The 26,397-nt window shown below is 31.0% G+C and overlaps 2 protein-coding genes, 1 long non-coding RNA gene and 1 other non-coding gene across 4 annotated transcripts; 3 read left to right on the forward strand and 1 right to left on the reverse strand.

Annotated features, from left to right (window-relative positions):
* The first annotated feature begins 4,633 nt into the window (after nucleotides 1–4,633).
* Nucleotides 4,634–4,717, forward strand: TRNAL-CAA (transfer RNA leucine (anticodon CAA)). The gene has a single exon. It is a non-coding gene; the product is annotated as a tRNA-Leu (tRNA).
* A 5,776-nt stretch (nucleotides 4,718–10,493) lies between these two features.
* On the reverse strand, nucleotides 10,494–25,049 carry LOC105122176 (uncharacterized). The gene is made up of 3 exons (XR_841652.1): nucleotides 25,038–25,049; nucleotides 18,750–18,751; nucleotides 10,494–10,835 (listed from the first exon to the last, which is right to left on the reverse strand). It is a non-coding gene; the product is annotated as an uncharacterized LOC105122176 (long non-coding RNA).
* On the forward strand, nucleotides 10,831–16,289 carry LOC105122175 (Mitochondrial substrate carrier family protein). Its single transcript, XM_011021117.1, has 7 exons — nucleotides 10,831–11,439; nucleotides 11,925–12,010; nucleotides 12,103–12,310; nucleotides 12,589–12,721; nucleotides 13,956–14,137; nucleotides 14,575–14,703; nucleotides 15,942–16,289. The coding sequence occupies exons 1-7, from the start codon at nucleotides 11,248–11,250 to the stop codon at nucleotides 16,041–16,043; spliced, it is 1,032 nt and encodes a 343-aa protein (XP_011019419.1). The 5' UTR covers nucleotides 10,831–11,247; the 3' UTR covers nucleotides 16,044–16,289.
* On the forward strand, nucleotides 20,318–23,468 carry LOC105122174 (calmodulin-binding family protein). The gene is made up of 8 exons (XM_011021116.1): nucleotides 20,318–20,699; nucleotides 20,857–21,385; nucleotides 21,490–21,604; nucleotides 21,700–21,765; nucleotides 21,861–21,949; nucleotides 22,073–22,160; nucleotides 22,295–22,627; nucleotides 22,741–23,468. Exons 2-8 carry the CDS (start codon nucleotides 20,901–20,903, stop codon nucleotides 23,185–23,187), a joined length of 1,623 nt encoding a protein of 540 aa, XP_011019418.1. The 5' UTR covers nucleotides 20,318–20,699; nucleotides 20,857–20,900; the 3' UTR covers nucleotides 23,188–23,468.
* Nucleotides 25,050–26,397: the final 1,348 nt, after the last annotated feature.

The raw sequence follows: 26,397 nt of genomic DNA on the forward strand, positions 1-26,397 counted from the left end.
CCTGTATTTAAAATGAATATTTACCACAAATTAAAGGTATCTTATATTATTAGATATATTATTATAAAATATGTTTTAGTTAAGGAGTTATTGATACTTCAAGTGCAAAATGATGATATAAAACCTTGATAAAAATGTACTTTTAAGTACTAATCATGAGTCTAGCTGTAAGGTAGTGTCATAAATTAAAAAGAAAAAAACCAATCTGAACAAAAAAAACTAATGAAGAAAAAAAAACTAAATTAAATAGGTTAACCCTTCAAACCAGGTTAATCCATTAAATCTAGAATTTATGTCGTGAAAGTTTAACAACTAAATAGAAAAAAATTGACGGGTTAACCTATAATTAACCCATCAAGCCCAGGATTCATATGATAAAAGTTTGATAATTAAATAAAAAAAATTAAATAATAATAATAAACTAAATTAAACAAAAAAATTAATTAAAAAACAAATAAAAGGCATTAGCCTTTTCATTGTAGACTGCATTGTGCAGTTCACAGTCAAAGGCATAAAAAAAAGAGTAAAAAGAACAAAACAACTAAAGGCATCAGCTCATAACTAAATAGAAAAAAAATTTAATATTCATGAACTAAATTAAAAAAAAAAAGATTAATTACAAAGGAAAAGGCAAAGAGAAAAAAACCTATAGAAAGAAAAAAATAATGAAAAAAAAATCTGAATTAATTGGGTTAATCCGCCAAACTTGGGATCCGTGTCATGAAAGTTTAATAACTAAATATAAAGAAATTTAATACCAACAAATTAAATTTAAAAAAAACAACAAACAAAAAAACAATGAAAAATGACAAAAAAGAAAAACTAAAGGAAAAGAAAAAAAACCAAAGACATACGCCACAAGTTAATTTTTTCATTTCATAAAAAATATCAAAAATGCCAAGATCTAAGATTGTTAGATCTTTATGTAAACATATACTCAAGAGCCTTAAGTCTAATTGTAACATTTGATTTAAGAATAATATTTATAATATTAACAATAATATTAAACTTATATGACTCAAGTTTAAGTGAGTCTGAATGCAACACCGAACCTAAGAGCCTTGGATGTAGGTTTAACTGTAAGGTCGTGTCATAAAAGTGTGATAATTAAATAAATTAATTAAAAAAACAAAGAAAAAAACCAACAAGAAGAAAAAAATTAATGGAGAAAAAGAAAAAAAAGTAAATTAGCTGAGCTAATCCATCAAGCCTGAGATTTGCATAATTAAAGTTTGATAATAAATAAAAAAATTAACGGGTTAACCTAGAATTAACTAGGTTAATCCATCGAGCCCAGAATATATGTTATAAAAGTATGATAATTAAATGGAAAGAAATTTACTATTAAAAAACTAAATTAAACAAGAAAATTAATTAAAAAGAAAAGGGGCAAAAAAAATTTCAGGTTAACTCATCAAATTATATTAACCTATCACACCCGGGATTCAAAAAATTTCAGGTTAACTCATCAAATTATGTTAACCCATCACACCCGAGATTCGTGTTATAAAAATCTGATAATTAAATAAAAAAATAGCACTAACAAATTAAATTAAACAAAAAATTCATTAAAAAACACAAAAAAAATCCTTAAAAAGCATAAAAAATAAAAAAATAATTAAAACTAAAATAATTTAAAAAAATATATAACTCGCTATTTTACTGATGCAAACATGGGACAGTTTTAGTATATCTTATAATAATATATCATGAACGGGCCAAGTGAGTGCGGGGGCCTGCTCAGTGGGCCACGAGACTCGAAAGCTCCAAAACGTGAAACCCAACATGCAACTGAACTGTGCTGGACCATGAATCTAATTGTTATCACTGCACAAGGGGCAAACAGCAAGCATTCTTGCCCATGTTTCCTAGAGATTGGTTAGTTACGATAATCTCTCAGTATCAATGTACCTTTTTTTCCTAGGATCCTCCTAAATATTGTGGAGGTTAGTTTTGCATTGCCTTGCGTAGCTAGCTTACAGCTAAGAAAAGAGAAGAAGAGAGATGAAGGATGAGGATTTTCCACAAATACAACTGTCTCAACCGTCAATGAAGGGCTTATCTGTATTGAAGCAGTACCCAGATGTCAAATAGTGGCATCTTTGCCTCCTCGCCTCTACTTACCTTCCTTCAATCCTAACTCCAAGCATTCTGTTTGGATACTCAGAAATCATAGAAAACAAGAAAAGTGGCCGTTTTATCTCTATTTTTTATTTATGAATATCAAAGCCAGTTCCTCCTCCTTTAGCACCATCTCAAACAATTAAAATCAACAAAGAAAAACTCCTTGACCCTTTCTTCCTGTATTGTTTTTGCACTGGTTGTTGTATGAAATTTCTTTGGTCAATGGTCAATGAATACGTAATCCAACATTTTCATTTTCTTTGTTCCTTGCAACAATGGCTGGAGCATTGGCTATGATCAAAAGTCTCTGCGGTGCCCGGTTTCGAAGGTCACGATCAAAAGCATCAGAATCACCCCAACAAAGAGGGGAATCGAATTCGGATGTGAGCACCTCACCATCATTAGCCTCCCCATCGCCGCCGCCACAAGCAGCAGCTATGGAAAGAAGAATGGCGCCTCCACATACACAAGCAGGCGGTGCAGCAGAATCTCACGATATAATGGAGAACGATGCCCAGGAAACAAAAGAATTGCCTTTACCACCGGCAATGCAACTGACAGCCGAGACTACTTCCGCCAGCAACTGCATGAAAAAGTCTGCCTCCATGCGGAGTCTAGGCAGCATGAGCATGAAAGCCATAAGCATGAAGTTGCCAAGAAGTATGTCATTGGCGAGGAAGGACGGAGATGACAAAAAGAATCAAAAGAAGAAAGGGAAACTGAAGCAGGAGGATTCAGTTTGGATGAAGACAATAATATTAGGGGAAAAGTGCAAGGTACCAGATGAAGATGAAGCTGTGATTTATGATGGCAAGGGAAAAAGAATCTCAACATATCACAAAAAGGCCTCGTGTTCTAGGCAGAATTCTCAAATTGATTTAAATGCAATTCCTTCTCGAGACAGGGAAAAGGGGGTCTCAAGAGAAGAGGGTGAAGAATTCTCTTGATGTTAATGGATCATCTTAATTTGTGTTATCAAAGGGTAGGAAACCTTTTCTGTTTTCTTTGTATGTTCTTCTTCTTTAAAAAATAAACGTGCATGGATTTATTATGATACTCAATGAGAAAATCAGGAGCAAAAATGGTTGCATGGATTTATTATGATACTTAATGAGAAAATCAGGAGCCAAAATGGTTTTCTTCCTGCTAAAATTGTTATGATCTCAAATTTGATAAAGACAAGGTCATAGTCCTTTTAATACATTAGCAATGCTGACAGTTATATTATAATAGATGAATTCTATCAGTATCAATGCATGCAGTTTTCAGGACGATAACATTCAACCAGACCAGTACCAATGTTATCTTGCTCTGGGCATTCGTACGTTGTTAATGCAATAAAATCTGTCAAAATGGTACGTGAGGTGCTGCCATATTTAAAATAATGGAAAAAAGATTCTACAATGGTATCACCACTAGACCTGTGTGAAGTTGTTCTTCCATATTTACCACCAAATTGCAAGGAGACCTCGTAAATTTAGAAAAAATGGATATCTCAACAGCCAGGGCTTTTGTCTTTGGTAATTCAAGCTGCAGCCAGGATTGGCCATGTAAATATAGCTAATTGTGGTGCTGAATGCATTAGGACTAGATTCTGGAGTCTTCTCTACGGTGGTTTCCCTGATGATCGGGCGGAAATGTTTAACCAATGCCTCGAAATCCGACCTGTATTCAAAGCAGTTTCTTTAAGAACTTCATGATGATTTGTCGTTCCCTACTATCGACCGAAGATCTTAGTTTTGTCATTCCTCGGCAATTCAAGATTTCGCAAAAGAGACCCCGTTGGATATATGGTGTGCAGTAAAATTGATGCAGTTGGGCTTGGGATAATGGTTCATCTTTGAGTAGTCATGTCTTTATTTATCATAACTAATACTTTATATGAATGTGCTTCTCAAATATATTTATAGATTAATGATATAAATTGTGTCGAATTAAAATAATAATTCAAAAAAATTATAATTTTTTATTCAATTATTAAATCATATTTAAATTTTTATAAAAAAATTTAAAAATTATTTTCATTTAAGTAATTATAAAATCGCTACTCTAATTTTTATATCTTTAGATTTTAAAATTTTTATCTTAAAACACTGGTTTTAGCGATTTTTATAATTTTTCTTATTATTTTTTAATTTTAAGTTATTCTTGAATTTTATATTTCCTTCCTTTACTATCTCAAATTCTTATTTTTATTTTTTAATTGAGATAAAGTTTTACCCTATATAAAGTTTTGTGAACCTCTCCTAAAAAGACAAACATTAATTACCATTGTTATTCTTAAAAAAAAACCCTGAAAACTTGAGGTTAATTTCAACGAATCTTGTCGTTCATTAAGATTATCTTGCTATTTCTTTGTTTTTACTGTCTTCAGCTTGAAAATCTTGCACAAACAAAGTGATGCCCTCAACTCCAGAAGGTCTATAACGCATCATTAATAATTGCTGAGATAACAGTAGACATTGAAACCATAAGTTATTATCTTATATCATTGAAGCAATAACAACAGGTCAGGATGGCCGAGTGGTCTAAGGCGCCAGACTCAAGTTCTGGTCTTCGAGAGAGGGCGTGGGTTCAAATCCCACTTCTGACATCCAGTTTTTGCTCCATGACCTGTCTAAAAGAACATAAACCAATTTGTTTACATATTTAAATTATTATTTAGATTTATATAATCTAAATTTCATAGTTTGTTTTTTTTTTTTTTTGATATCTTTGATGTGTTATGTCTTTTGTTTATAGCGGGTACAATTTTATTCAAAACTTCACTGTAGAAAAAAATAAATTTACATGCATGATGGGATTTTTAGTATAAAAATTATTCAAATCCTGCTTGCTTATGATTGCTTCAATATGCACAGCGGCGTATCCTTAGTCTCTTTTATTAATGTAAAGATATTTAATTTATTAGTAAAAATTTATTTATTTTTAATATTTATTAAATATTTAACTAATGAATATAAATTAAAGATAAAGTTTTTGGAACAAAATATTTAAAAAAAAATAATTATAAAGTTATTATAAGATTTTTATTACATCAAAATATTTTTCTTAAAATATTCATGCTTATTGTTCTATTAAAACTCAATATTAATTAGAGCTGTTGAGACGGTTATATAATGTGTTATTTTTTTTGTAAAAGAAAATAGTTATTTTTATAAGTTGCGGTATGAGAAATAATTATAACTAGTATGTTGGTGCTTATCTTATGACATGTTCACTGAATTAACTTGAATGAGAATTTTATATGAAGAGATCACTTGTGATTATGAAAAAGCTCATATAACGGTTGTGTAATGATCTTTGGACTTGGAATCACTAATTAATTTTATATAGAGAATGTTATGTTTTGATCATGTTACATGTTGTTCTAATCAAAGATAATAAATGGATAGATATTGGGTATAATATAAACTATATTAAGGTATTTAAGTAATTAAGAGATTATTCATTACATTTAGTGAATTAGAGAAAATGTTATATATGTTCGTAAATGTTATTGATTGTAAATTCTTGTATAAGGTAAAATGAGATTCGTAAAGAGTTTCAAATTTTATTCAAATAATCAATGACTATGGTGTTAAGAACAAATATGATTTGACATAGTAAACACACTTCATATTATAATATCTAAATCAAAACATTATTAATGAATGAATAATAATTACATTAAAAAATTAGTCATTGAAAGGTTAAGTCAAACTACTTATAACTTTTTCAATATTTAAAGGACCATAATAGATTGCTAGATATCAAACTTGATCTTCAAATATAGATCAATGAGTTGTTGAATTGAAAATAAATTAATTTATTTAATTTATTTAATCCTATTTTTGTTATGATTATGATTTATATTTGAATCAACTTATTATGAACCTAATGAGTCCACATATAAGAATTATTGGTTAAAAAATAAAATGGAATGATTAATCAAGTGTGACTTGATTATAAATAATCTTTAGAAATTAAGGACTAAAATATACTTTATACATTGCATAACAATTCTAAACCTAAAAAAATCAAGCAAAGACTTAATTGAATAAATTTTTAAAATTAACCTAAAATAATATATATGATATTATTTAAGGAGAAAATTAATACTTTTCAATCTATATGATTTTTTGGTTTTCTTTTAAATAGAAAGCTATGTCTTTTGATTTCTGTAAAGAGTTTAAATGTGAAAATAGTATAATACAAAAACATTTAGACACAAAAGAAAAAAACTAGCATTTTAAAGTATAATAATCTTTCTCTCCTAAAAAGGTTTAGAATATTTCTTACTAATAATTCATGTGAATTACCATTAGAAGTTAAAAAATTAAATGACTTATGATTTGCAACAACCCAACCTTGAAACATATATTCAAAGTCGAAAAAAAGTTAATATCTTTAAGTTTGAGTTTCATTTATTGCTGCAATGCAATCATTGCTGAAAGCTTATATTAAACACTTAAACTAACAACTTCTCCCTTTTGAACCCAGTTGTTAACCTAATACTTTGAAGCCACTAAATAACCATCAAGTACTCTTTATCTATCTTATAATATCATATAATCTACCATAATAATTATATAATTATATCTGGTCATGGATATAAATATCATTTAAAAAGTCTTAATCAATCTTAAACCTTTTTAAATAAAAAAGATTCATAATTTTTACATTGTAATTAAAAAAAATAGAATGGAACTTCAATCTTTTAAGGTTAATCCACTTCACTTTTATTCTTTGCACCTAACACTCTTTTTTATCTAATAAGGGTAAATAAATTTATGGTTTCACTTTTTTCTCTTCCTTTTTTAAACTATATATTTATCAAATTCTTTGAAATGTCCAATTTTCTTCTTAGTTAAAAATAACCATAATTATTTATATAAGGTTGATATAGTATTTTTTAACTTAAATTTGTAGAATATTACAAAGATTTCATGAATTTTTTTCCTCATATCTTAGTTTGTTAATCCACCTTGTTAGAGATATTTTATAACTGTAACACTAACTCTTTTAAGTTTTTAGATTATGGACTGGTTACCTCATAATCATATTGATATTAAAAGCTACATTAGGCTTGGTTGTATTATTTTAACCATTTATCTGCATCAGAATGAAGTTATAGGAGATGAAGTAAGCTTTATGTACTCTTATTATTGTTATTGATCTGAACTTCTTTATAGAACATTTATGGTCTTATAATTTTATTTTCCTTTACATAGCCTTGTTGCGATCTTGGCTCCAGTTTGAGCAGGCTTCTGGATGTATCAAACGATACTTTCTGGAGAGCTAAATGGGTCTATATTAGGGTGCAACTGATTTGAAAAATGTACTTGTATTAGACTAATGATCAATGATGTTTAGTTTGTCATAATAAGAGCATTAAAAATATAAAAGATATTCAATGAAAGCCTAGAGTTCATACAAGTTTAAATCTATAACCATATAAGATAAAATAACAATTTATGTCAAATATACTTTCAACACAAATATAATAATATAATTCTATCATGTATACCAAGAATATATTTAAATTTGCAATTGATGTTAATTCAAATACCTTGCATGCATATTAATAATAAAAATGGATATATTTAAATTAAACAAACGAGGGTGCTTATTAAAGCACTTTAAAATAATAAAACTTTTATTGTTATTAATTATGAATCCTTTGTCTTTAAGGTTTTATTGCTCTTCACTTATGCAACTAAAATATTGGTGATATCTTTCTTCAGATTTCAACAACACCACCTTATATATAAAAACAAAATCTTTTAACTAAAATAAAAATTGTTTTAATTATCTCTCAACAAAGTGAACTTAAGAAAGTATAAAAAGATAAAGGAAAACACTAAAATAAAAAGAGGAAGTGTGTGTAAAATTTACAAAAAAACTTATGCAAAACTTTTTCTTCACCTCCTTTTTCTAATTGTGGATTTTAAAAATTAAAAAATTAAAAAATTAATTCTAGTAATAATCAAATTTAGTTCCCGCAATTATCAGCCTTTTATTGATTTTATATATTCAATATAAATAATACCATTTGAGAGCAAAAATTTAATGGTATTATATCTACAATGTAAATGTCTAGAATTACTATTTTACATATTACTTTATGTTCTTCTAATTGTTCTATGTTTATCATAATAGACATAAATAACACTAGTTTTAACCAACATAGAATATCTTTTAAGAAATTTTAAATCCATTTGGTTTCTTTTTCACTTTTATCAAGAGCAATAAATTTTGATTTCATTATGAATCTTATAATATATTTTTTTAGAGGATTTTCACAACACGATTGCTCCACTAAGTATAAAATCATATTCACTTATAGATTTTGAATTCTTAGTGTTTATATTTAGTTAGCATCAATATACCCTTATAGTATCACTAGGCAACCAGTATAGTACAACCCATAGTTTAAGATGTATCTCAAATATTTGAGTAATCTTTTTATTGTCTTCTAATGATTCATACTTAGATTACTAGTAAATCTATTCAGTTTACTTATTAAGTAAGCAATATCAGGCCTTGTGCAATTTATAATGTTCTTTTGACTTTTAATTATTTAAGAATATTCCAATTGATTTATTTTCTTACCTTTATTCTTGAACATATGTACACTTATATCAATTGGTATTTTGACAATATTATTGTTACCGTTAGAAAATCTACTGAGAATTTTCTTAATATAATGAAATTAGAACAATACAAATCTATCAGATGTCCTATAAATTTTTATTTTTAGTATGACATTTGCAATACTCAAGTTTTTCATATTAAACTTTCTAGTTAACGTTTTCTTAGTAGATTTGATTATGTGATCATTATTGTCTAAAATTAACATATAATTTATATAAAGACATATAATAACATAATCTTTATATGCGTTTTACACATAAACATATTTATTATTATTGATTTTGAACTCATTTTATATCATAACCTTGCCAATTTTTTATATCATTGTTTAGGTGATTGTTTCAAATTATACAATGATTTGACAAGCTTGTATATTTTCTTTTCTTGTTTATTGAGAATAAACCCCTTGAATTGTTCTATCTAAACCTTCTCATCAAGTTCAATGATGATGGTTTTTAGCCTTCATCTTACTTGAAAAAATAGATTGGATTTGAGAGAGATTTTTTTTCGATTTAATTTTGTGTCTCTAAACCAATTTTCAAAAGTTTTAAATCAAAAAAATAGTTTACTTGATGTTTCTATAGTGTTGTTTAGATGTTTTTGTCAAAATAAGTTAAATTAAAAAAATAAAATATTGAACCAAAAATCACCCTATCCTGATTTTCTTACCACCTCTTAATGGTTGAGATTTAGGTTGGTAAAGATGTATTATTTGCCATCACAAATGATGCATAACCTATATTTTTTTTTCAAAAAGACAGACAATATAAAGAAAAAAAACTAGTATGGGCTGGTTTTTTTATGTTTAGGTTAAGTGCTTGAACTATATTTTTTTTTCTAAAAAATATTTAATATGATAATTTATCTACTTTTTAATTTTAACATGATTCTTAAAATAGTATTATAGGCTTTTATTAGAATGTAAATATTTTTTTAATAATTATGTACATAATGTGCAAATTGATCATGAATATCAGTTTAAGTTTAATTTTTAATTTTTTAAATTTGTAAATAGATTTCTTATATGATATTACTATTACTATTATTATTATTATTATTTAATCACATAAAGCATATGAACATATTATCCTGATACATGTTTTTTTAAGATGTTTTGAAAATCATAAAATATTTTTTGAAATAGTTATTTGAGTTAAAAAAATACTTTCACATTGTTTTCAAGAAGATTAAAAAAAAATTATGATAATATTATCAATTTTTTATGAATAATTATATATTAGAACCACATGCAGAACTTTAATAATAATAATTTTCTTATTATTAATATTTAACGAGGGGAAATATTTATATTTATTCTAATTATTTATATTTTTATCAAATTAAGAACCCATGTAAAAAATATGTTTTTTATTGAAATAAATACATTAAAAAGAAAAGCAAGAATTATGCTAGAATTCTTTTAATGGAGTTTAAATTATTTATATTCTAAAAAAAAATAACTCAATAATCTTAACTTCTTGATTATCTTTTATTGAAATCAAACTAGTTATCATCTAAAGCATATTTAAGGATTTGCCGTATTTGTGACGAGAAGAGCGCGATGTCAGCCATTAGCCAGACAGCTAAGGTAGATAGAGTCAAAAGTCAAAGAAAACACAGCTCTCCTATTATTGTTAAACTACGTTTCTTTTTTCTTAAAAAAAGAAGAAGAAAAACACGCCCTTTTAAATTTCCTTCCTGAGAGCGCCTATTTAGAAGCCCCAACGAAAAAGATATAGGACAGTAAAACGTTGGAGAAACCTCCCTGCCTCCTTAATCTTTCCTTCATAGGTGAACAGAACAGAACAGGGTTATCGACACTTTTATGCGTTTTTTCTAAATTCACTAGTCTGTTCTCCTGTGACCCGAGAAAGAATCATTTACTGGTAGGTTTTCTCCAACAATTAATAAAAAGAAGTGTAAAAACCGTGTTTATCTTGATTGATCTCAATCGGGGTTTGTTTATTTGGTCATTTGGGTTAGCATTATAAAAGGGTTATGAGAATCCTGTACTGTTTGATTGAAAAGTTTTGATTTTGAGACAAGGGTTTGGATTTTTGTTCTTGCTGGTTTGGCTGAGGTTATTGGATCTGGTTTTTTATTTTGGATTGGTAGTGTTTGATAGAAGTGGTTATCTTGGAATGATTGTTGGTGGGTTTGTGATAGATCCATGGGAGAATTGTCGTGATTGAAGGGATTTGATTACTTGGTCTGGTGTGACTAGTTTCTTTGTGTTTGTTGATGAATATTGTTATTTTTGAAGAGGAGGATCGGCTTGTGAACTTTCCCAATTCGCTTCTGGGTGTTCTCAGGCCCTTGGATTTACTTGTTGAACGAAAGGTCTTTTCTTTTTGTATCCCTAGAGATAGATGGGATAAGGAATTTTTCAAACTTCAGAGCGGATAATTACTACTATCACCATCATCCATCTAATTTTCAAAGGTTGTGATTGTATAATTTTGGTTTGGAAATTGGAATTTTTGGAAAATGAGTTCCTCGCAAGGGTCCACATTGTCTTCTAATGTCGCTGAGCTGGTTGACGGTTCATCTGCTCACAGGGACGTTTCTTTGCTTGATGATGTGCCTGTTTATGTGAAGGAGCTCATTGCTGGTGGAACTGCTGGAGCATTTGCTAAGACTGTCATCGCACCACTTGAAAGAACTAAAATACTCTTACAGGTGCAGCACCTCTCCTTCTTATATGATTTTGTGGATTTCATGTGACTGATTATTTCTGCTACATGTAGTTAGATTTTGTTTGGATTAGCCATTATTAGGCTCTGCTGAAATCGAACTCTAGGTAGGAACTGTTTCTAATATGCAAGTTTCCCTGTACCTTTGCAAAAACTAGCTTTTTTAACTATTAGTTAAAGAACAGAATTTTGAAATTTGAACCAGCATGTTCCGGGAAGAACTTAAGATTCTTGATCTCCAGTTTATTAAAATGGGTTTTTGTCTAAAACTTGTGTTCCTAGTGTAAGCCTGAAAGAGGATCTGCCATGCAAATTTGGTGCTGCATGGGGATTTTGCATTATTGTTGCTTCCTGCGCTGATCAGTTGTTTCTTTTTCCTTATTGACTTGCTTTCAAATGTTCCAATCAATTTGCATTTCTGACACTTTTTTTTTCTTTTTTTTTTTTGAACTTTCTTGCTTATTTTTGTAGACAAGAACTGAAGGTTTCCAATCTCTTGGAGTGTTTCAGTCCTTGAAGAAACTATTAAAGCATGAGGGAATCCTTGGCTTTTATAAGTAAGTTTTAGTTTGTTTCTTCATTTACTTTTTTATTTATACCAGTCATGAATTTATCATAGCTTATGGTTATGCTTTATGCTTTCTTCTAGGGGGAATGGAGCCAGTGTTATTCGGATTGTTCCTTATGCGGCCTTACATTTCATGACATATGAGCAATATCGTGTTTGGATCTTGAATAATTGCCCTGCCCTTGGTACAGGGCCTGTGATAGATCTATTAGCTGGTTCAGTGGCTGGAGGAACAGCTGTTTTATGCACTTACCCTTTAGACCTGGCTCGTACTAAGCTTGCTTATCAGGTAACTAGTTTGCAAGATTGTTATTGAAGCTTTTGTTTTTGAGTTTGATGGAAGCCCATGGATTTCATATTAAAGGGTAGTGAACAATGAAAGCATGCTCTAGTTTGTTTTTGAAACCTGGTTTTAATTCATTTTGATTATCTGGAAACTGTCTAAATTACGTTTCTACTCAAAGTAGTTTTATGTTGTTGAACACTTAAACTGTTCTATTTACCTGGTTTTATAGATGGAGATGGTTCAGCATGTAATCTCCTGTCCTTTTTCTAATGGTTCTGCAGGTTGTGGACACAAGAGGGGGTTTCAGGCGTGGCATGAAAAGTATATGTGCTCAGCCTGCATATAATGGCATAAAAGATGTACTTACAAGTGTCTACAAGGAAGGGGGAATGCGTGCATTGTATCGAGGAATAGGTGCGTATCTGCTTGTTTTATGGTGATTTGCTCACTGATGCAGTGTGTAGGCATTGTTGTCTGAAGGTGATCACTACTTGTGTTTATAAGCATGTTATTGAGCGTAAAAATTTGAATAATACAACCTTTACATAGGAGCATTATCATGTCCATCATCAACTATAGTTGGATGGATTTAAATCATTAATGGTGTCATTGGTGATTAAATTCAAACTGTAATTAAATTTGAACAGGTTTAACTGATCTCTCCAAATCCACCAAATCTCCATTTTCGATCAATTGATTAATTTAGTCTATCTTTTTTTAGTTATTTAAGCAATGATATGATTTAGCATTTTTTATCATTAGTATCTCAATTTGTTTTTTATGGTTAAAATGAAATATACAAGATTTAGCATTTTTTATCATTAGTATCTCTGTAACACAATGGAGATGGATAATTCTAAAAAAAAGGGGAGATATAGAAAGTGCATTGCATGCAAAACAGAAATGATATTGCAGTTACCATTCTCAAAATATGTAAATGACATGATCTTTGGTAATTGCAACTGCTAAAATCTTTTCCTAAACTGACAATTAGTTTCAAAAGTCACCTCTATACAACGCCATTTTTATCTTCTTTTTTGTTGAAGAAGCTGCTGCATCACCATGATCATTGCTTGCAAAACTCACCATTTATGATGAATTCAAACTCGGATAATTTTCATCATTGGATACAAAAATAAGATTTTTCCTAAATCCCATCAGCCACCTGCATCTTTCCACAAAACCAAAATTGGATTATTGAGTATTTCTGGTCAAAACCCAAAACTACCTCTAGTTATAGCTCAATTCAGCTTTGCCAGTATGCCTCTTTCAGCTTTCCCACTACACCCACAAACATGAGCTCAAAAGCATCGCAGTCAGATACCTTGAAGACAAGTCCAGAACAGATGTAACATATAAACATGAAAACCACTAGGAGATCACTTCTCATTGATTTTAACAGTGTGACTTGCATGTCACTGTTGATTCCACCCAGCTGCTTTTTCTTGGCTAGTTAAAATGTCCAGCATATCATGAACCATAGAAAATTTGATCCTATATGTTGACATGTAATTTTGACAACAATGCTTGGAATAGTTTATAATCTTTACTATGATTTAACTTGTACTTTACACGCGCGCGCACACACACATGATACTTGTTGCCCTGTTCCGCTGGCCACAATGATGAAGTTTCTTTATTTGAGCAGGTCCAACCCTTACTGGAATCCTGCCTTATGCGGGTCTGAAGTTCTATGTTTATGAGGAACTTAAGAGACATGTCCCTGAAGAGCACCAGTCCATTGTGATGCGTCTTTCATGTGGAGCTATTGCAGGGTTATTTGGGCAGACAATTACATACCCATTAGATGTTGTTAGAAGACAGATGCAGGTATATCACAAAACTTGTGCACTCCTCATTTAGGTTGCTATTCTAGACATGACTATTACTGTAGGATGTAGAAAATTATCACAGTACAGCTATACAGAGAGTGAACTTTAGTCTATAGGGCACTTTCTGCAACCCTGTTTGCATGAACTCCGGTATGAGTGATTGCTGCTTCTGGAATGTATCCTAGATAGATTTTCTGGTTCCTGAATTTATATTGGTGAATAGACCATGTGCTTGACCACTTGATCATCATATGCCTCTTCACAGTTCAATGTTGGTAGGAAAAGCATGTCAAACTTGGTGTAACCTGTTTCAAATTTATTAAAAAAATGATAGCTTTCTAGTTGAGATTTTTAGTGTCAGCGTACACAGTTTGAAACTTAAACTAGAATTTTGGGATGTCAGGTTATAAAGTATTACTGGAATGTATTTTACAGGTTGAGAATTTACAACCTTTAAGTCAAGGTAATGCAAGATACAGGAACACATTTGAAGGGCTTTCTACTATAGTCCGCAATCAAGGATGGAAACAGTTATTTGCTGGGCTGAGCATTAATTATATCAAGGTAATGCTTTCAATTCATGGAATATTGCAACTGATATTAGACTTTTGTTATCCATGCATTTTTGCTGACAATCAAATATGTACTTCCATTGCACATGAACTTCCTTTCGCATTTAAATAAGATAGTATTTACTGACCGTGTTCTGCTTGGTTATTGAGTTTTTTTATTAAATGGAAAAAAAATTGTTTTTAGGTGCTTTCAAGTGACAACCATTTTAATATAATTTATAATGGAAGAGGCAATTTTGTTTGTGATCCCTTATTTGGGATGCATGTGATATTGGATACTAGGAGTACAATATATTGCCAAGTGTTTTTATCATGTTTTACACCTGAAGACTCTTACATGGATGCTTTGGATATTGATTTCAATTTACGTGTTGTGCTGACTGTTTTGATTTTTAATTGGCTTTCATGTATTGCCTGAAGTTCACCACTTACTCTTTTGTTATTATAGGCATTCTATTGGTGGTTTATTTATTTACATACATGGTTTGTGAAATTTTGATCTGCCAAGGAACTACAAGAATATGATCTTCTGTCTTCTTGGAATGCATTGTGGAAAGTGAAATGCAAATCTTTGATTAAAATTTTATTGGTTATTATGATTCATAAGAGCAAATGAGAGAATTTTGATTTTTCTCCCAGAGTAGTTAGTTTTTCCTCTTTTCTTATTCCTTTTGTTTTGTTTTGATTTTTTTTTTAAAGGATCAATCTGATAGTTCTTTTCCTTGATGTTTTCCTAAAATTTCTGGGAAATCACAAAACCTAATGCACTGCTGATATCTGGAAACTTTTTTCCCCTTCTCTGACTATATGAAATTTGCCTGTTCAAAACCACGTTTGTTCTTGCAAGCCTGCTACACCAACCTCTTTATGGTCGCATGACATTGTAGATCATTGTGGAAATGCTGGACCAAGTATCATCATCAGAAATTTGACCAGCTAGTCAGTAAAAAGAAAAAAAGCAGAAAGTTTAAAAGTATTTTCATCAGGCAAATGGTCATTTTTGCTATTACTAGGTTCATGAATGCTTTATAGAGGCCATGTACATTGCATTACTTGTCCCACTAGTGATATGCTTGCATGGTGCGGGAAGTGTTTTGAAAGTAATATGAGTGGTTCCATGTTTTCAAAATGTTCACTAAGATTTTGTTTTTCATTATCCTGCGATTGCCCTTTACTCTGGATTCACAGTGAGTTTGTAGTTAATGACATCGTTGCACTGCCTATTGCCAGATCGTTCCTTCTGTGGCAATTGGCTTCGCTGCATATGACACGATGAAGGTTTGGCTTCGGATTCCACCTCGACAGAAATCTCAATCAATATCTCCAGGATAAATCTCAAGCTGACTAAGTTTCCATTACAACTATACAGTGCTCAACTAGTAATTTTTCGTTGTTGTGAGACTTTAAGATAAGTTTGGACATTGGATGCACATATATAAGGTTTTCTATGCGTGGTGCATTTGATTTTCAAGATGATTGTTAAGCCCAATTTGGACTGAAATCATTACTGGAATCAAAATTAGGTGACACTGCTGTCTTGAAGTCTTTATAAAATGTGCTCGTTTTATGTTGCTGCAATATTAAAGTAAGCCACATAGAATTATTGGAGAAGCTATTCTTGGTCTTATTTGGCAGGTTCTCACGTGTCAGCATAACCACTGGCTATGGTGGCCCATGAACAGTGGCCATTTTCATAGAAATGGGTCTCATTGACTGGCATTTCTGTCGTCATGGAATAAAGACTTTGACTGGTGGCTCGGGATACGTTGTCGGCCCAGTTAATAGTTTTTAATGTAAGACAGATGTTTGGATAATGATAGAACAAATCTTGTTTACAATCCAAGATGTGAAATAAGGGTAATCCTTTAAAAATAAATGCAAAAAATTCAAAAAAGTTCAAGGCCAAATAATAATGTCGAAAAGTGAAAAAGCATTAATTTAAAAAAATATTAAAAAAAACTTAAATCCCTATAAATCACAATATAAGATTAAAATTAAAAAAATATTTATTAAAAGAAAGATCTAGAAAAAAAACCAAAGGTAAGTAAAAAAAAAAAACCTTCACTGTTGCCGAATTACCATGAATATTACAATAAAAAAGCCACAACAAATAGTAATAAAAAATACAAATAGCAATAAAAAATAAATATAAATATAAATTGGAGGATACAGTTAAATTTTTAAAGACTTGTTATGAATTTCAAGCCTCATGGGAGAGTTTTTTTTTATTTCAAGGTTAAAGATGTTGTGCTTGGTGTTTTTTTAACTTTTAAGGGTATTTACATTATTCTATCGTGTTAAGAAAATAGAAAAGACAAAAAAAAAAAAAAACAGAAGAAGAAAAGAAATCATCCCCGTCAATTTGCTAATGATCATGGGATCCTCTAGAGAGTACGTGCCAAGCCCGTTATCTAGGCAACTGGTCTTTGCAGAGAATGGCAAAAAAAGTAAATACAGTGTGCTAGTACACAGTGTAAATCACATAACTCTTTCGGGGCTTTTTCCATAATTATAATTTAGAATTTTCCATCTCCATTTGCTTTACTAGCCACCTTCCTTGATTGTCAGATGAGAGTTGCCTGCCAGCTTGTCTCTTTTCCAATGGAAAACAACAAGTCCATTTCTTGACGCGTGGGATTTGATCGTGTTTTGACAGCACGCTGTTGTGAAACTGCTTCCTTTTACTAGAGTAGGAGCTGTACCAGTCAATTCAGAAAGGTCCTTTTATATTCAATTCAACTGTACGTCTGGTAGGGTTCTTATTGAATCGAAATGAACGTAGATGATAAGGTTTTGGATCGACGTCTTGTCCATAAAATGTTTTATCTTTCCTCCCTGTTATACCGCCGTTGCTGTCATTCATGGATAATAAACAATACAGAAGCAGGCAGCTGGTTCGTTGACTTGCAAAATACTTTGTTTTTTATTTCTGCCCTTTACCATTATTAACCACTGAATCTATGCTGGAATATTAATTACGTGTTACGTACACAGAAACAAAATGGCTAAACTCGGTTCAGAATCATTTTGATTGGTATTATACAATTTATTCATCACAGATATTACACAATTTAACTTGATGGGATGCCCAGAATGTGCAGTCCAACGTTAACCTGATATATATATATGTTCAAGAGAACAAGAAGCATTATCTTCTTCGCTTAACCATAGTTTCGAACAGGATTTGTAAGATTTTCCACACGATTAATTACTCAGAGCAGTCCGACATTGTCCATGAACTAAAGGTGGTGAAAACGCCACGATACGTAAGAGTGCAGTGTTTCCTCATTTCATAGAAGATTGACAGGTCCCCCTCTTTTTCCTAAAATATTCCGAGATTCCAAATCACAGAGCAATCCAGTATTAAATACGTTTGTTCGCTGGAAATAGTTTTATTTTTGAAAAATAAATTCATAAAAAATTAATGAATTGTTTTTGTATATTTAACAGATCCCTATAATACGTATTTGAGATTTTGAACTCCATATAGAATGAATGAAGGGAGATGATGATGATGATGATCTCGATGCATCCCTGTCAAATATTATATATATCAAGGCAAGTGGGCAGAAAGTCAGTGAGTGCCGTCCCCATGTATGATAAGGGATGTGAACATCTCCATGGAATGTTTAATTACACCGTGTCCTTCCATGTTTTTTTTTATTTATGTGGGGTGTTCAAGCGTGTCCTTCCATGCTTTTTTTTTTTTTTTATTTAGGTGAAGTGTTCAAGCACTTAATACCCTGCAACCCTGCAAATCTAGTAGGTATGTAAGACACCGTGAAAATGATAGACATACACGTTAGGACTCAAACCCAGGTGCAGGTGCAGTGAAAGAACTCCATCCACCACTAGACCACGCCCTTGTTTGCTTCCATGCACTTTCTTTATTGTTCTTTGTTCTTGCCATGGAAAATTAAAAAAATAAAGGGATGTACTGCATGGACACAGTTTTCTTGAGTAAATCTTACGTGCCACCACATTTTTTTAATAGAAATTTTCCACAAGGAGAATGCAAAGGAAAGCAAAGTCAACAACGACTACAACTTTGAAGAGTTGAGGTTGATTTTTTCAAATCAAAATGAGATCACCAAGGCATACAGTTACCTGTGAATTGTCAACATCTATCTATCTACACAGCGTGTGGAAAGACACCCTAACCTCCATCATTTTGCTCTTCTGTTCAAGGTAGAATATCAACTTTAATGTTGTTTTCAAATTAGCTTTCCCGTGTGTGTGTATATATATAAAGGTTTTAAAGTAATTTTTCTTTTTCCAAAAATAAAGAAAAAAAATCAAAATTATGTGTGCACACATGAAAGTTATACATCAAGTGGTCGGAGTGTATATTGTTGGTTATAATGTAATTAACTATCTGTAGGGCTCGTTTATTATTTAGAATCGTTTCTGAAGAAACAAAAAAAAAAAAAACTACTTGATAAAGATATTAATCGTCTGGCGTTTTTGAGAATCTGCCAAAGCATTGTGGACAATTCCTTGAAATAAAATTCAACTCCCTGGTTCAAATATATTATCCATGTTTGAATTAGGAACGTATTCATAAGAAAATATATTCTGCAGTTGCGTTTTGAATCCTCCAATAGCTTGACTAGTTATATTCTAAATCTCACAATTAATATTCTTAAATTCAATACTATAAATTAAATAAGAGAAATAAAAAATAAGTTGAGATGAGATTCAATCAATCCAATAATTTGATTGCATTAATAACATTTATATTAGATTGGTATTAGATTGGTGGTTCGCACTACATTGCAAGCCGGGTTATATTTCACTAATATAAAAAAAATTAATCAAATGATTTCAATGTACTATAAAAAAACAAAAAAGATATGAAACGCGGGTAATTCATTTGAATGAGTTTAATAAAATTAGTTAATTTAATAATATAATTAAAAAATACTGATAATAAATAAAGTGAATAATAAAATTAGCAATAATTAACTATAAAAAATAATTTATTAATATCAAAAGAAAAAAAACCCCTTTGAAGGCTCATCTTCTCTCTATCGTAAACAGTACCCCACCACTAGAAGAAGTTAATCGAGATGATTTTAATACTATTGCAAAAAGTTACATGATAATATAAAAAAAGACCACACATGCAATTAGAGTAACGATTTATAAAGCAAACCAAGAAGAAAATCATGAAATAAACATATTATTTTTATATCTAATCAATTAATTTAATTTAATTCAAAAACAAATTTTTTTAATAAAAACTAAATTCAACAAAGTATGAAAATTAAAAAGACTTGAGATAAACCAAATTATTTTCAAAATTAATAAAAAAATCATATAGAAATAAAATAAAAAAATATATAATATTTTGATCACTTTACTATATAAAAAACATATAAAATAACATATCACTCTCAATAGAGAGACTGTCTATTGTTTTTTCAAACAAAGTCATTATTTCACTATTTTCTATTTTAATCTACAACTTATATTCTAGAGATACAATATTTACTGCAACAATGTTTTATCCACCCATCATAGTTTGTTTTAAATCTTCTTGAATTGCACAACCCATAAGAAGTTTAACTACTAAATAAATGTATAGTTAAACTCAACTCAATTAGACATATAAAACATGCCTAGTTATATTTCGGTCCTTCCCTAACCTTTCTTCATAACTTCCTTGAAAGTCCCTAGCACGAGGACGCCCCCCCCAAAGTCCCATACGTGGGCTTGTAGGCAGCGGCAGCAGCAGCTTCACAAAAGGATCGCTTTACTTTTTTGAAATCGTTACTTTGACTAGAATAGTTCTTTTATATTTTCGATACTGCCAGCTGCCCTGTATATAAGAGGTGGTAGTTAAACTGCCAGAAGCATATTTTACTCCAAGCAAGCTTGCGTAGCCATCCCTTCCTTGGAACCTCACAAACAAAGATCAAAGAAAGCACAGAAAGAGAGAGAGAGAGTGAGAGAGAGAGAGAGAGAACTATTTTGCAGGCACTGTTGGTGAGCCATCTTGATTTATTCTCCTCTCTTACAGTTTTATGTGCATGTTGATGGGTTGTTGCAGTGGACTTGATTGCTAAAAACTTTGATTATTTTCATGATTAAAGATTAAACCTTTTTCTGATTATGGTTATGATTGTTTTCATGATGAACACAGGCTTGGAGATTCTGATACCACGCATCAATTTTGTTAGTTCTTTAATGGGCCTTTCTTTTTCAATACTCTTATCTGCATGGTCTGCAATTCTGGGACACAAGTTTTTTGGCTCAAAGGATACTGTTGAAAATACTGTTGTAAGGTCCCTAAGCTTTGGAAGGAGAGATGGAGAAATGGGTCCAAGAACAAACAGCTTCAAGAAAGATGGTTCTGAAACCACTGGAAAGTTTGATGGGTCAAATAAAATGAGTATAGAGAGATCATTAAGCTTTGACCACTGGGACTCCAACGAAACAAAGGCTAAACCATCTGATTCATCCAAAAATTCGAATTCTCTAAAGTTCAAAGCTAATGAAATAGTCCACCTAACAAAGCCTACAATATCACTCCCTGAACCACCTGTGATCTTCTTTTCCCCAAGACCTATTAGTGAGCTTGATGCGGCTGCAACCAAACTTCAAAAAGTCTACAAGAGTTATAGGACTAGGAGGAACCTTGCAGATTGTGCAGTTGTTGTTGAGGAACTCTGGTATGTCTTTCAATATCCTTAACTTCTTGACTCACAAACCTATTTGTTTTGTGTTCTTTGTGATAATTTGTTGTAATATTCATTTGGTATTTCAATTGTTGTAGGTGGAAGGCCTTGGATTTTGCTACTTTGAAAAGGAGCTCCGTATCATTCTTCAGCATTGAGAAACATGAAACTGCTATCTCAAAGTGGGCTAGGGCCAAGACGAGGGTTGCCAAGGTACGGTACTTAATTGCTGGTTTCTTTCATACAAATGAATGAGTTGATTCATTAAAAGTTTCATAAAATAACATGTGTTCTCTTTGTGTTTGCAGCTTGGGAAGGGTTTATCCAAGGATGAGAAGGCTCAGAAGTTAGCCCTACAACACTGGCTTGAAGCTGTAAGTCCACCATTTTATCTGCGGCTTTTATTGAATTCATTTGGTCTAACTAATTGATCACCTTGCTTAATAAAGTGCTCCCTTATGTTCTGCAGATCGATCCACGCCATCGTTATGGACACAATTTGCACTTCTATTATGATATTTGGTCTGACAGCAAGAGCACACAACCTTTCTTCTACTGGTAAATAATTAAGACTCGTGCAAAACCAATATCTTAATATGATATGCAGTTGTACAAGCATTGCCTACCTTCATTTAGTCCTTTATTATAATCTTCAGTTTTAATGTCGGTATGGAATTGCAGGTTGGACATTGGTGATGGTAAAGAAGTAAACCTTGAGAAGTGCCCAAGGAGCAAACTTCAACGCCAATGCATTCAATATCTTGGACCAGTAATGTCTCATGACTCTGCCAGTTTGCAATTCAATTCTAAATTCCCAGTCCCCTAAAACGCCTTTTCTGCATACATATGTTTCTAATTTTCATGCATTTATTCAAGTTCTCAGATAGTTCTTGGTCCTTGCAGAAAGAAAGGGAAGCATTTGAGGTGATTGTAGAGGATGGCAAGCTTGTGTACCGCCAAGCCGGAATTCTTATTAACACGACGGAGGATACGAAGTGGATTTTCGTGTTAAGCACATCAAGATCCTTGTATGTAGGGCAGAAGAATAAAGGCGTTTTCCAGCACTCGAGTTTCCTTGCTGGCGCAGCTACAACAGCAGCTGGAAGATTAGTAGCCCAAGATGGAGTTCTTCAGGCTATATGGCCCTATAGTGGTCATTATCTCCCTAACGAGGAAAATTTCAAAGAGTTCATTAGTTTTCTCGAGGAGCATAACGTGGATTTAACAAATGTTAAGGTAATTAAAAGCTTAAAGCTCGAAAGACCTCCTAGTAATTGCCTTGGTGTGACGACAACCATGTTTATGTGTTCATTTGTAGCTTATTAATAACTCTCACCATTTCTTTGCAGAAATGTTCAATAGATGATGACTATGATTCATTCAAAGTTGTTGATGATAAGTCTAGAGAAGAGGAGATTAAGGAAGTCCTCACCACAATCACATCTACCGACACAAAAGCTAATGATGTTGATGGGCCTATTGATAATACGACAGCCAACGCTCAACAAGACGGTACAGAGGCTAATGCAGCCAAGTTGCAAGCACCAGTATTTGACCTGAGCAAACGTTTGTCGTGCAAGTGGACTAGTGGATATGGTCCCCGAATTGGATGTGTGAGGGACTATCCGGCTGAATTACAATCTCGGGCACTTGAGCAAGTCAACTTGTCGCCTAGGATCAATCCTGGTGCAGGGAGTTGTGTTCCAATCCCTTCACCGCGGCCTAGCCCAAAGGTTCGAGTCTCGCCAAGGCTCGCATACATGGGACTTCCTAGCCCTAGGGTATCCGTTAATTAGCTTCTGCGTGCTAAAGAGTTGTGAGATTTCACCAAATGGTGAAATGCCATGGTCCATGTTCATCATGTTTTCTGAATTTTTGAGGTTTAATTTGATCGGATGAGCTCTAGGCCTTAAAATAATGCTCAAGAGGGAGACAAGGCACTCCTCGTGACCTTACCATCAGTTTTTCTAGTGAGGGAACATTCAATTTACCCATTCTTCTATTTATTTCTTTTTTCATGAAGTTGTACAGATAATAAGATAATAAACCAAATAAAGTTCTTTCTTTTAATCTCAAAGTTGTGGTGTTATTTAGTTTGTGAAATATAATGGAGAGGAATCGAGGGCCAGGGCTTGATGATGCAAGAGAAGAATATCTTCTAATCGTCTCTTGCTGTCTGACATGGAGAGGGTGGAGGTGGGTTGGTGGTTGTTGACAATCTGATGTATTTTTTGGTCTCCATTACTCAACAAGGAGAACAATAACAAATTCAAATGTGCTAATCGAACTGAAGAAAAAGGCAGCAGGTGACTTTCGCAGAAACTCGGATGATCATATCCCATTCCCCATGCTCTTTGTTTGAACGCTGCGCCTTGACTATTGACTCAGGGCCATCCCCCATCACGTGAAAATTGTAAGAGACGACCTTTCTGTTCGTCACTTTTCCATTTCTTCTTTCTCTAAGGGCGGGGAATGTGGACCCGAAAGTTAATTCTTGGGCCTGTGTACGCGTTCTCCTACCTGTCCCAGAGACACCGCAGGTTATTAATTCTCTTGTACAGGGAGGTTGGAGTAGTGAAATAACGACACACCCGGCAATCCTGTTTCCCTCACATTTTATTTTTATTTTTATTTTCGCATTTCTTATCTTTTTTTAGTTATTGATTTTTTTTTAATTTAACCTTGTGTTAGGAATTTAAAATTAATAATTTATTTTTATATGGTTACCATGGTATCCAAAAAAAACTCTATATTGTGGTATAATTTATTTTAAATTTTTTTAATTAAATAAAAATAATTTTTTTAAAAAAACTAGGTTATTAAATTTTATAAAGTGAATGATTAGGTGGTGAATTTAGCGAGGTAACTTTGATTGTCCTAATTTGGAGATTTAGCAGGCTACTTTTTTTATTTTTTTCTAATTAAACTCGATTTTATGATTGGTTATTTTTCTTTTTATAAACTTATTATAGTCTTAAAAAAAATTTCAGTATTGGTTATACTCAATTTTACAATTATGTATTTTTGTTATCATATATTTAAATAAACAATAAATTAGAGAGAGAAAAAACAAATTATTAATTTCAATGAAGTTCATTATCTAGTTTGCGAGTTTGATGTGTTGACTCATGGTACTTGATTCACAGGTTTAACAAGTTTACCCATCAAACCCGATATGTATTTTTTTTTTTAAGTTTTTGGTCCTTTGATTTTTTTTTGATTTTTTATTTCACTTTTTTTCAATATTTGATTGATTAAAAAATAAATTTATGTTTTTTTTTTCTATAGGATTATCACGATTTCAATAACATCTTTTTTAGGGTTGATGCTCAATTTTGCAAGCATTTAATTTTATCATAATATGAAATAAAAATATTTTTTTACAAAAAAGGTTATTAAACTCATTGAAATTCATGACTTAGGTCATAAAGTGACCAATATCGATCCAATCTATCATTGTCATAATATTAAAAAAAAATATAATCTTAAAGTTTTTTTAAAAGTTATGTCATATTTTTATCGATCATCCATATTGTCTTTTAACCTATTAAATTGAATGATTTACTTTAGATTAGCCTCTACATGATTTAATTTGAAACTCGAGCTAGACAAAAAATAGGGTTGGTAGATTTCAAAATCAAATCACTTGATTGGATTTAATGAGATTTAATGATACTACCAAAAAAGTTTCCATATTCTTAATATTTTTTTAAGCTTAGAAAAAGAATAGTCTAACCCATAGCGAAGCACGAACAAATCTACTGGTGTTAGATACTAAAGGCATTATATATAAATTAAGGTGTTCATACATATAGTAGGATAGAGTTTGGATTCATAATTGTATTCAACATAATTTTTAATATTTTATAAATTTAAAATCTATTCTATCTAATTTTTTTAAACCCGAGCTAGTTGGATATATCAAATTAGGCTATTTTTTTTTTTATGAATATTACATATCCATGAGTTGAAGTTGAAGCACATTAAAAACATCTTCCTTAATATTATATCTTGAACTTTAAATTGACACTTCTAGCATTTGTTAAACTATTAATATTAACAAGATCTATTATGTTTAGTTCAGCTTAGTTCATCAACAATTAAATGTGTGTGTGAATCTTAGAACCTTTTAGTCTTATATCACATTCCTAATATGACCAAACAACCATTTAACTAAATAACAAAATAAATTATTTCAATATAACATATACATTAATAATAAATCAAATGATAGTCAATTTGATTGATCAATTTAATTCGACAATTTATTTTCAATATTACTTATCGACATAACAAATCAATATATCAATTAATTTCATCTAATAATTCATTCTAATAATTTTTATTGATCTAATAAATCAACTCAATCAACTAATTCAATTTAACATTTTATTTTGATATTTCCCATCAAAATAATTATTATTATAACAAATTATTGAATTTAATTGATATAACACAACGATCAACTTTGATATTAGCAACATAATTAATTAATGAAGTAGATTGATTTAGACACAATCAATATCGATAACAACTATCAATGTAATAGGTCAATAAAATTTATTTCATTCATTTCTACAATAACTTCCACCACTAAAAGCATCAATTTATATCCAACATTTTTATAACACCTCTCAAGCAACAAATAGTTTCCTCAAACTCGTTATTTTTTCATATTATGGATAACAATAATATCATCAAATAACACATAATATTTTCTTTAATTATCTATTTTAACATATTATTTATAACACAATTTACCCAAATTGCAATAATTTATAATAATATAATGTTTTCCCTAAATTTCTCTTCGAGAATCCTAACAAAAAAAAAATCCAATTTCATGCATAAAACTAGAGTTTATTCCATAAAACTCATATCATTGGGTTTACCAAGCATGGAAGTAAGCTTTGAATGTTAGCATGTTGATTCTCTTTTTAAAATATCTAAATTCTCCTCTCAATTCTTGTCTTAGTGATGTTAGCAACTTGATTCTTAAACTTACC

Source organism: Populus euphratica, unplaced genomic scaffold, assembly GCF_000495115.2.
Source record: "Populus euphratica unplaced genomic scaffold, PopEup_1.0 scaffold19.1, whole genome shotgun sequence".
NCBI lineage: Eukaryota > Viridiplantae > Streptophyta > Magnoliopsida > Malpighiales > Salicaceae > Populus > Populus euphratica.

Coding starts and splice junctions, on each gene's coding strand:
- LOC105122175 (XM_011021117.1), top strand. CDS start 11,248: ATGAGTTCCTCGCAAGGGTCCACATTGTCTTCTAATGTCGCTGAGCTG. Junction 12,311..12,588: donor GTACTAAGCTTGCTTATCAG/GTAACTAGTTTG, acceptor ATGGTTCTGCAG/GTTGTGGACACAAGAGGGGG. Junction 14,138..14,574: donor TTGTTAGAAGACAGATGCAG/GTATATCACAAA, acceptor TGTATTTTACAG/GTTGAGAATTTACAACCTTT.
- LOC105122174 (XM_011021116.1), top strand. CDS start 20,901: ATGGGCCTTTCTTTTTCAATACTCTTATCTGCATGGTCTGCAATTCTG. Junction 21,950..22,072: donor ACACAACCTTTCTTCTACTG/GTAAATAATTAA, acceptor ATGGAATTGCAG/GTTGGACATTGGTGATGGTA. Junction 22,161..22,294: donor GCATTCAATATCTTGGACCA/GTAATGTCTCAT, acceptor TGGTCCTTGCAG/AAAGAAAGGGAAGCATTTGA.